Below are 11,688 nucleotides of genomic sequence, written 5' to 3' on the forward strand. Positions count from 1 at the left end.
CCTAGTGAAAGACGTCTTTCTCCACTGGAGGGAAACTTTGTGGAAGGGAAACGCTGCATCGAAACCGTGGTTTCCGAAATGTAAACAGCACTCTCTCTTGGACATACTGTTTTTTCCAGGTGATGCAGGCGATTGTGCTTGTGATGGAGGGTTCTCAGGATTTGGCCTGAGAGGAGAGCTTGGTGCTCCTGGTCAGCCTGGAGGATCGGGTGAAGTAGGCCCAAAAGGACTTCCAGGAGACCCAGGAGACATCGGCTTTCAAGGACCCCCTGGACAATCGGTAAGTCAAGAATGAATGTCTCCGGTCACTGTTGATTCAGATGGGGTAGGGGGAAGGCCTTGCTGGGTTGCTGGCATTGGCTGAATAACTAAGCACCCAGCATCCACCTGTCGGAAAGAATCCTGATTCTTGCACGATGAGTAGAAAGCCAGCAATAGCTTGAAGGATTAAAGTGTCACAAAAACAGGTAGAAATTCCAACAAATCCTCATTGAGTCGCTAGGTAGTTCATGAATTCAATCAATCGACCTTTATTGGCACAACATACAGAACATACGACTCAATTTGCAAGGAATACTGAACGCCTTTTTGAAGCTTCATACAGAAATTTTGCACCAGTTTCAATTATTACATGATTCTGGGTTGTCAGCAAAAAGTAAATCTTACATTCATCAGGTTTCCCTGAATACTTTCTCAGCCATGGCTCAACGAATGTAAGGCGCAGGTCCGAGTAGAAAGTACATGAAAGAAACACGTGTTCAAGAGTTTCTGTCTCCTGCTTAGTGCAGGAACACAATCTACTGTCGAATGGGATTTTTTGGAATCTCCCGTATAATACTACTGATGGAAACACATTAAACCTTGCTAACATAGATGCTCTGCGTTGCTGTTAATGAATTCAAGCATTCATTGTAATGTAGCGTAGTGGATAGAATTTTGGTGCTTCGTCCATAGGGTCAAATCCTTACCCGGCTGTGATGTTTACTGAGTGACCTTGGACAAGTGACAACTCTACACCCATGGTTACTCATTGTGAACTTTTGGTCATTCTTGGGGAGCAGATAATTGGCAAATAACCCAACTGGTAGAAGATAATGCTTGGTGGCTGTAAGCAACTTTCTTTCTAGGAATGTCAAAATAATTTGGCAGCATTTATAAATGCAACCATTTAGATATGCAGAACACTTATATTGCCCTATACTGAGTCAGCCCTTCAGTCTTTTCAAAGTCAATATTGTCTACTTTAACCAGCTGTGGTTCTCCAGGGTCTCCAGTTGGGGTCTTTCACAACACCTACTACCAGGTCCTTTCAACTGAAGATGCCAGGGGTTGAATCTGGGACCTTTTGCATGCCAAGCAGATGCTGTGCCACAGAGCCGTGGCCCTGCCCTTGCTGGATCAGACCAGTGGTCCATCTAGTCCAGCACAGTGGCCAACCAGTTGCCATGGAGGGCTAGCGAACAGGGCGTGGTCCCCTGATGTTGCCTCCCAGCACTGGTATTCAGAGTTGTACTGCCTCTGGAAGTGGAGGCTCCCTTTTGGTCACTATGGCTAGCAACCATTGATGGACCTATCCTTCATGAATCTGTCTAAGCCCCTTTTAAAGCCATTTATGCCTGTGACCATCACTGACAGTGAATTCCACAATTTAATTATTTATTGAGTGAAGACATAATCCTGCTGTTAATGCCTGTGAACTTCATTGGGTGCCCTCATGATCTGGTATTATGGCAGAGGGAGAAGAAGTTCTCACTATTCCCTTTCGCCAGCTGGTGCATAATTTTATAAACCCATCAAATCACGATTCATGCTAATCATAGTTCTGAGCCAAAACCATGGTTCTGGAGCTCTTGCTTGCTTTGATCTTCTGTTTCCTCAGTGCTTTGTTGTCTGGGAAAGATGGCCTTTGTAGGCAAAATGGCGGCCATACCTGTGGCTTTACCAGTTTAGACATCACAGCATTATACTTTGTACAAACTGTGGTTAGCAAACCCTCTTCAAATCGTGGGTACTGATTTTGCTTTATCAGTCTGTCACAGTTCTCTCATAATGCTAGACTACAGCTGAATTTTCTTAACCGTGGCTCATGTTGTCTGAAGTGAGCTGCTGTGTTCACCCCATAACTTGCTAATTCTGTTTTTGTATCTTTTTGCATTGTAGAATTTATTTGGTCAGCCTGGCCCTCCTGGCCAGAAGGGAGAAAAAGGAGAAGCATCTTTCACCACTGGCAGAGGCTTCCGGGGAGATCCAGGGGATGTAGGCCCCAGAGGTCCGTCGCTTCCAGGGCCCCCTGGTAGGGACGGTGTCCCAGGTTTGCCAGGTCGACCTGGCCCTCCAGTAAGTTTATACACATGCCAAGACTTGGCACCTCTTATGCAGAGGTCCATTAGTGGCTCTTAGCCACAAGGTATGAATGGAACACTCTGTCTGGGGCAGTGATGCTCTGTATCCTTTGTGCTTGGGAGGCTCCTGGAGTTCTGGCCCCACTGGTGGATCTCCTAATGGGAGTGTTGGACTGGATGGGCCATTGGTCTGATCCAACATGGCTTCTCTTATGTTCTTATGGTCTTTACTGCCTGTCATGCCTTAGGCTCGGATGTGAAGACTACAGGATTAAAGGACAATAGTTATTGTCAAGAGGGCTTTTAGCATTGAGGGAAAGCACACACTTGGGTCAAGGATCTCTAAGGATGCAGTTTAAAAGATATATATGATACAAAAGCTGTAACATGCCTGTATTTCTGATTCAGGGAGAGATGACCCTGGAGGAAACTGATGAGATTTCTGCTGGATGAAAATAGTAGTCACAAAACTGACAAAACTAAAATATAATATGAGGGACTAGCAGGGAGAGGACTGAGAACAACGATTCCCCAGACCCCTTGAAGCAAAGCCCTGACAGTCAACCTTGCCCTAGGAGTCAGAAAGATTGAATGAATGAATGAATGAATGAATGAATGAATGAATGAATGAATGGTTTATTTGTGGTCAAAGATCACTTTTCATAAGAATACAATATTATACAGTCAAAGAAGTTCATTCCAGGACAGAAAATATGTTTAGTTATAAAAACCTTAAAATATTTATGAACTATAATAATCCCCCCCCAAAAAACCCTTAAGATATATCTAAAATGTCTAATATAAGTAAAATTATTACAAGTCCTACAAAGAAAAACTATACATAACCAGGGGTCTTGTTGTGAAATTTTACCAAGTAGGAGCAGAATTTGGCTATTTGTCTGGAGATAATTGGCTTGTCATGAACTAAAAATCTCTCCAGGCAGGTCTCATCTGCATCTACTGATGGTCTGTCTAAAAATGGGGATATAAACGTATACCTATGAGCTTGATGGAACGGGCACCTAAAGAACATATGAACCATCGATTCCTCTCCTCCAATAGAACAAGGGCAACATCTATCTTCATATGGGGTCTTCCTGTATTTCGCATCTAGAACCCTTGAAGAGATAACCGCACAACGCGCCTAAGTAAAAGCTCTTCTATGAGATGGCACATCCAAATACGTAAAATATTTGGCCATATTCATAACGTATCTCAGGGGTCATTTTGTAGAAAAAGAGCTAGGGGAACTCATTAGCATAACTCATTAGCATATGCCACACCCCCTGACATCACCCGAAGTGTGTCATAAGGCCACACCCCCTGACATCACCGGAAGTGTGTCATTGGAACGGGCACCTAAAGAACATATGAACCATCGATTCCTTTTCTTCAATCGAACAAGGGCAACATCTATCTTCATATGGGATCTTCCTATATTTCACATCTAGCACCCTTGAAGGGATAACTGCATAATGAGCCAAAGTAAAAGCTCTTCTATGAGATGGCACATCCAAATACGTAAAATATTTGGCCATATTCATAGCATATCTGGACTCTCTTGGGGCCAGGAAACAAGGGGCTTTTATTCAATCTCGCTGTCGCTCTGTATCACGCACCCTTTGTTTGATGGTACTTTTCGCCTGGGAACTGCTCTGCGCCAAAAGATTCTCAGGAGAGAGTCCTGTTCTTTCTAAATTGATCTTGACCATTCGCATCCACCTTGGGAAATCGGAAAGATTTGCCACATATACTTTACTTTTTACTTTACTTTTCAACTTATAGAAAGTTTAACAATACTACAATGAAAATAGACAATAGCAAGAAAAATGGGGGGGGGGCAAATGTTACAGAAGGAGTCCGGGGCTCTTTTTGTAGCAGGTACTCATTTGCATATTAAGCGACACACGAAAGTTTAACAATACAACAATGAAAATAGGCAATAGCAAGAAAAATGGGGGGGGTAATGTTACAGAAGGAGTCCCCATCAATGTTCCCTCTAGTTGTGGAGTTTTGTGTGCAAAAATTCTACTTTGTGAGCTACTGGCATTAAAGTTGTGAGTGAGCGATTTGGCTATTGCACAAATTAGTTTGCTCTGGAGCCATCCTTCCTGAGCTAAGACAAAAATGTGTGCGCTGGAGGCTAAAAAACTGCGAGCTAGCTCACACTAACTCAGCTTAGAGGGAACACTGGTCCCCAGCGTTTTTGAGCCTGTGGACATCTTTGGAATTCTGACACAGCATAGTAGGTACAGCCGCAAAAATGGCTGTTGCAGCTTACCTGCAGTCACAGAATGTAGATCCTTGTGCTGTGGTGGCAGCTGCTGCTTCTGAAGCAATATTTTAAAAACTCCTTACAGGCAATGAGATCTCCATTGGCCAGTTAGAAGCCTTGCTGGGCAAAAGCCCCACCTGGCTCAGCCCACATTCTGAAAACACTTGGTGTGCACCAGGAAAGGTATTGACATACACCGTGGCACCACATTGGGAACCCCTGCGTTACAATCTTAGAAGACAGAACAAGGCTCAGAGTACAAACCAGCAAAAGAAACAACATGTGAACAATAGAAAAGAGCAAGAGTCCAGGAGCACCTTAAAGACGAACAACATGGGAGGCAGGGTAGGCACTTTCGTGAGTCACTGTTCACTTCTTCAGATCCCTATCAGAAGAAGCAGGCAGTGACTCAGGAAAGCTCCTACCCTGCCTCACGTTTTGTTAAGTCTTTAAGGTGCTACTGGTCTCTTGCTCAAACTCATTTGTTATGAGGGCCAGATTTGACGTAAATGAGACCTTGTTGGACCGGGCCATGAGTGTCATAAAATGTAACGCCAGGTAGCAGAGATATAAACTTTATAAAGGACACAAGCAAAAAGGGTTTTTCTTTTACTTAAAAAATGAAAACATGCTTAAAATATCAGCACTCTTGCAATATTTTGTTTATTTAACAGTGTCTGATAACTGACACCCCTTGCTCTGAATTATTGCAGCAAAATGTCTGTGCTGTTGCAGTCTTGAGTCTGCTGTTCAGGTGTGTATCTGTAAGCTGCAAACCTATGATCACGCAGCAGTAGCAGAACTGGACGAAGAAGCAGAAGACAGTCAGTTCTACTGCGAGCCTGATAGAAGCCCTCCGGGGGCCTGATCCGGCCCCCGGGCCATATGATTGACACCCTGCTCTATGGCATTATAACCAGCTGAGGTCTCTCCTGTCCCCAAGACCCACCTTCTCCAGGCCTCACCCCCCAAATCTCCAGGAATTTCCCAGCCCAGAGTTGGCAACCCTAACATGTATACATCTGGCCTCACCACCTTTCATAGCTCCAGGGTTCTTCTCCGATCACAGCTCCTTGTTCACCGCAGTCACATCCAATTTGGTCCTTAGTTGCTATTCGTGAACCTCTTGATTCCTTCTCGATACGTCCACTTGGGTCGTTTTACATGGCTTTGTTTCGTTCTGTTAACAGCTTCCCCTCTTTGTGTTTAGGGTGACGGTGGCCTGGGCTTTCCCGGGGAGAAAGGTCTGCCAGGACAGCCTGGGTTCAAGGGTCAGCGTGGTGAGCCGGGTCCCCCTGGCATTAGTTTTCCAGGCCCAAACGGAATCAGTGGGCCTCCAGGTGATCCAGGAGTAAACGGTCTTCCAGGACAGCAAGGACCTCCAGGCCCTCAAGGTACATTAATCAGGGATGCTTCTCCTTTTGAATTTGTCTTAAAGCCCACGTGATCAACATTGCACTTGCTTTTCAAAGTAGCCAACTGGATTTCCAGTTTTAACCCACTGACCTAGTCTTACAACTGGTACTCAGCAAACCAGTTGTGTTTTATTATTTATTTAGGATATGTCTTTCTCCCTTTTCTACTACAAAAAAGGACAGCTTACGGGTAAAGAAATTAAAAGCCAATAAGCCAATCATACAAGCATTAAACACAACAAAAATAGCTTGCAGCAAAAAATTGAAAAGAAATTAAAAGCCAATAAGCCAATCATACAAGCATTAAACACAACAAAAATAGCTTGCAGCAAAAAATTGAATAGTAGCAGTATTGCAGTGTCAGAAATACAGCGATTCTCCGTGACAGTCAATAAGACTGCTAAAACAAACCATCATATCAGGAGATAAATTCAGCTCAGACTCTTGGAATAAAACTGTTTTAACATTCTGCAAGGCCGGAAGCAAAGGGGCAGGATGAATTTCCAAAGTTTGGAAGCCGCAGCCAAAAAGGCCCTGTCACGTATGCCCACCAGTCTTGTCCGTGGGTCATATTCAAGAATCCATTGAAGAAACATAAGAGGGTAAAAGGTCAATGGAAATAGTGTTCAAGTTATTAGGAAATGTGACTGTAAGCTGAAGCCTAGCTTCAGAAGATAATCTACATTGGTGTGTAACTAGCCTAAAGAAAAGCAGCCGCTTACAAAAACTTGGATATTTGCCTATAGGTACCCAAGAGTACTCGACTGGCTTTCGAGCAAGGGAACCTTTACCTTTACCTTTTTTACCCAAGAGTAAAATACACATAGTATCACTTGTAAATTATGTGTGTGGCTCTTACTATATGTTTGTCCCTTTTAAGTATGCACAGCAGCATCAGTGTAAAAGGAGGAAGCAACTGTGCCAGTGTGCTGTCTGTAATACATGAGATAGGAGTGTGGTTTGTATGAAAGTACGGAACGTCATTATAAGTGTCCTTCTGTCCAAAAGAGTAGAAAATGGTGTTTTCTAGATGTACTTTGTGATCATGGCGGAATGAGTTTCCTTGCTCCATCTAATAAGCCAGTTTGGTGTAGTGGTTAAGAGCAGCAGACTCTGATCTGGAGAACCGGGTTTGATTCCCCACTCCACTCCTCCACATGCAGCCAGGTGGGTGGCCTTGGGTCAGTCCCAGTTCTTTCAGAGCTGTTCCCTCAAGAGCAGTTCTCTCAGAGCTCTCTCAGCCCCCCCTGCCTCACAGGGTGTCTGTTGGGGGGAGAGGACGGGAAGGAGACTGTGAGCTGCTCTGAGACTCTGAGTAAAGGGCAGGGTATAAATCCAACTCTTCTTCCTCCTCCTCCAAATTTTAACCATGGAGAAATGGACTGCCCTCTTTTCCAAGTGACCCAAATGCTTCTCTGGCTTAAGCAATAGCCAGTAACTGCTCTGTCTGCTTTTACTCCCCCCCGCAATCTCTTTAAAAATGAAAATGGCTCAGGGCTTGGAGATCTTCTGCACCCCTTCTGTATAATGAGAAACTCTTGTTGTACAGAGAAGGAGACAACCAGTGCAGGTGGCATTACATGATATCCATTAGAATAGCCCTGAAAAGAAATGGAAGGGTACATCCCTTTAAGGGGAAAAGGGAATCTGAGCAGAGTTTTCTCTGGCCTGATGAGCTCAGACTCCCTCTGCTTTCGCATTGCAGCAGATATAGATACATTTTTGCATTTATTTATTTATTTATTTATATCCCACTTTTCTCCCCAGTTGGGACTTAAAGCAGCATAGAATATTCGTTCTCTCCCACCCTCAGTTTTATCACAACAACCCTGTGAGGTAGGCCAGGCAAAGAGTTGAGATAGGTCACTCAGCAAACTTTCATAGTAGAAGTGGGGATTCGAACCTGGGTCTCCCGGGATCCTAGGCTGACACTCTGTCCAATACACCACACCAGCTCTCAATACTATGTCAATACTTATAGTGCTTGTGATGCTGATTGGGTCCTCCTGTTTGCATCTCCCCATGTGTAAGACTGTCTAAAAAACAGCCACAGTTATTTAGGCATATCTTGGTCCCCCGCCTTATATTGGTCCCCACACACACTTTTTAAAGAACAGTAACTATTTTTTAAAAAATCACAAATCTGTATCAGGGATGGGGTGGAGGTGTTGTGTGATGTCACTGGAACCAGCCAGTCAGTACTGCACATTGTCTGGATATTGGAGAGGAACTTTCCTATCTGACCAAAACGCAGGGTGCATCCTTTCTGAGTGGTGTCACTGCTGCATATGTCACTGTCTAAAACCCATTCAGAACTAAACCAGTTTTACCTTAATGATACTGCTCACTTAGCCTACAGGCCTTGAGCAATGTCACTCTAGATACAAGCCCCCCCAATAAAATTACTACACCATTTTTCACACAGAACTGAAAATCTCATGGCTCTTATATATACTGTCACTTAGCATTTTCAACATGAACACTGAGGTTTGTTTTCCCAGTGATGACTAAACATCCTTAATTTATTTGAATACGTTATGTCGCAAGTTCTGCAGTGTAATCCTAAACCTGTCTGCTTGCAAAAGAAATTCCAAGAGCCTGTGAGGAGGCTTGTGCCTTAGAATCCATGAACATGACCAACCGGTCTGGTTCAGAGAGAGGCCACGAAGCTCACAATAACTGTGCTCCGGAGCCAGATGTTGGAGCCAAACCCAAGGAATGGTCTCGGGCCCTGCTTGCAAAATTCCAGAGGCTCCCAACTAACCTCTGTTGGAAACAGAATTCTGGGCTAGAGAGGCCTTTGGAATTCTGACGCAGGGAGCGGGGCACAATCGCAAAATGGCAGCCACAGAAGGTGGAGCCAACTACAAACTGGCCGCCACCAGAGGCAGACCTGCACACACTGAAGTGTATGGGGAAAAGAGAGGTAATTAAAAAAAATACACTGGGGAAGAGGCGCAAGAGAATCAAACCAACATAGGTGACACCTGCTGCTGAATTAAAAAATACACTGGAGAAGAGGCGCAAGAGAATAAAACCAACATAGGTGACACCTGCTGCTGAAACAGTATGTAATCTGCACAGCTAATGGGGTCTCCAGTGGCCAATCAGAAGCCCTGCTGGGCGAGAGGCCCACCTGCCCATCCTTTCTAAAAACACTTGGTGAGCATCGGCAGAGGTGTCAGTAGGCACCATTGGGGGCTCCTGCATTATTCTGACAAAGCAAGGAAGTCACCTTATGGCTACTCCTGTCTGCATCCTCAGTGTTCTGACGCATCCCATGACTTGGAAGTGGTGGGGGCATGTGGTGGTCATGGTGACATGATGTATGCAGATTCCGGAAAACCAGGCTGGCGTAGAGTTGCCAGATCCCCTGGTGAAGGCGGGGATCCCCCGCTCCCACGCCCCATCTCCCCGCTGCCAATCAGCTGGGGGGGGAAACGCCCCCAGAAAAAGAGGGAGATCCGCTGTCATTACCTGTGTGACCCAGAAGTGACGTCATCACTTTTGGGACACTGAGGACGACACTCTGGTATTTGGGCAAAAGCTCTATGGTAGAAGCCAAATTTACCATAGAGGGGTTTTTTTGCCCAAATGCCAGAGTGTCACCCTGATGTCCCGGAAGCGATGACATCACGTCCAGGTCACGTGGGCAGTGATGTAGACACATCACTGTATGTAGGCTGGGCCTCTCTGCTGCTCCCGGTAAGTCCTCACCTACCCCCCCACACACACACACACTGGTTGCCAGGAGGGATCTGGCAACCCTACGCTGGCATTGCTGTGCTTCCAAGAGGGTGCCAAGCAGGAAGCCCTTTCTGGCCTAAGAGGACCTTCACATGGTAGGTTTTGCCCTATGAGGAGACCAGGTGGCAAGCAATGGAAATGCCGTTTAAACAACCCGTTCTCTTTAATCAGTTTACAGTGGCCAAACGTGATCTGTACCTATTTTGTAATAGACCTCTATCGGCTGTTGCTGGTTAGTAGCATCCTGGCCTTAAGAGGGTGCAAAGGGGGTGGGGGGTTGTGTGGAGAGAAACTGGGTTTGCTTCCGATGAGAACCAGATTCCCAAATCTCAATTGAAATGTTGTTTGCTGCCGGTTGAAAGGAAAAAAAAGGTCCTTCCTTTCCCCCCCCCCCCATAGGTTCTAATGCCAGCTTTCCTCAACGGTTTTAACAGCAACGTCTTCTGCTTTCTGCTGCCGCTTTTATTTTTTCATATTATTTCAGCCTCATGCATATTAAAACTTTTTGTCCAGTGAGAGAAAGAGGATGTTTCATCTTTGCAGTGTATAAAAGATGCCTACATATATTCACAGGCAAAATGCTTTGCATTTCCCCCCTGTTCTCCCCCCCCCTTCCAAAATGTGCCCTCTGAAAATGAAGAGGGTCTAAATCTTCCTTCCCGTCATACAAATGAGACCACACAGAATCGGCTGCTGTCTGAAATCCTGGAGAACCGCTGCCAGCCAGGCTTGGCGAGTGGTTTCCAACCTGTATGATCCTGCGAGCACCTTCGGAATTCTGACGCACTGTGGTGGGTGCGGTCACAAAATGGCTGCCACAAAAATAACCGCCACAAAAGGCAGAGCCAGCCACGGCTTACCTTCAGTTACACAGTAAAGATCCTTGTGTTTTGGTGGCAGCTGCTGCCAAAGTTACATTTTAAAAAAAATCTGCGTGGCCAATCAGATCTCCAGTGGCCAATCAAAAGCCTTACTGGGCAAAATCCCTTGGACCTGGATGTCCCAATGTTTTGAGCCAGTAGAGGGCAGACTTTTTGAATTTATATCCCGCCGGCAGTGCCTGTGAATATGTGTGGCTTGTGGTTGAAGGAAAACGCTTTCGATCTTGTGGGTTTTCTCTGCCTTTGTTTAACCTGTGCTCCTTTGCTTAACTGGTATAGGTGACTGCTGCTGCGGTGAGGAGTTTGGTAATGGAGTCTTAGACACTCTGGGAGGTGAGAGCGAGGCCCCAGCTGTTGTCGAAATGATGACGGGCAAATCCTCTTCCTTCCCATTATTACACAAGACACACACACACAAGACACGCCCAGCACCAGGGGAAGGGAGGGGAGGGAAGGGGATAGAAGAGAAGGGGGTCACATTTGTTGGTCCCTGAAGGCTGAACGAAGCCAGCCAACCAACAGAGAGAGAGCTTGCTTATGTGTGCTTTCCCCCTGAACCCACACTGGGTGCTTAAATGCTCAACTCTGCTTCCTCATGGCTACGTATCTCCATGTCTTTGCTTGCTGCATGTGCCTTACAGTGGCTGCGGAACAAAACACAGCGCTATAGCCAGGATTGTGCTTTCCATCCCAACCCTCAAAACAGAAATGTCAAGATGTTTGCCTCCAGGAAATGCAGATTCTCAGCACGAATCGTGGAGTGTACGCCCATTTGCATACATTCACTTGTCCGGCTGTATTTTTGCTTGCCTTGGTTGCACTTTGCCTGTAGCCAGGGGGGGAGCGGAGAAACAGCTTCCGGTCCGTAGGGAGGGGGGAAGGAACAGAGGTCTAGCTGTAGGAGAGTCACAGGCACTGGCTTTAGGGTTGCCATCCCCTGATTTCAGGGGCCCCAATCTGCTATCGACCAGGTGGCTGGGGAAGCCCCCCCCCCCAAACAGCAGCATCCCGCGGGGGGGCTGCCGATG

At 45.9% G+C, this 11,688-nt stretch overlaps 1 protein-coding gene across 1 annotated transcript in view; it reads left to right on the forward strand.

Annotated features, from left to right (window-relative positions):
- The window catches only part of LOC107109155 (collagen alpha-6(IV) chain-like), a gene marked incomplete at its 3' end in the record, with an annotated part of 106,644 nt that overhangs the window by 53,891 nt on the left and 41,065 nt on the right, over nucleotides 1-11,688 (forward strand). Inside the window, exons 16-19 of the mRNA XM_015409730.1 lie at nucleotides 120-280; nucleotides 2,161-2,337; nucleotides 5,828-6,011; nucleotides 10,940-10,993. Coding sequence (XP_015265216.1) covers nucleotides 120-280; nucleotides 2,161-2,337; nucleotides 5,828-6,011; nucleotides 10,940-10,993 — 576 coding nt within the window. The remainder of the gene's footprint in view (nucleotides 1-119; nucleotides 281-2,160; nucleotides 2,338-5,827; nucleotides 6,012-10,939; nucleotides 10,994-11,688) is intronic.

The sequence above is a fragment of the Gekko japonicus genome, unplaced genomic scaffold, assembly GCF_001447785.1.
Source record: "Gekko japonicus isolate JY-2015 unplaced genomic scaffold, Gekko_japonicus_V1.1 scaffold3932, whole genome shotgun sequence".
Classification (NCBI taxonomy): domain Eukaryota; kingdom Metazoa; phylum Chordata; class Lepidosauria; order Squamata; family Gekkonidae; genus Gekko; species Gekko japonicus.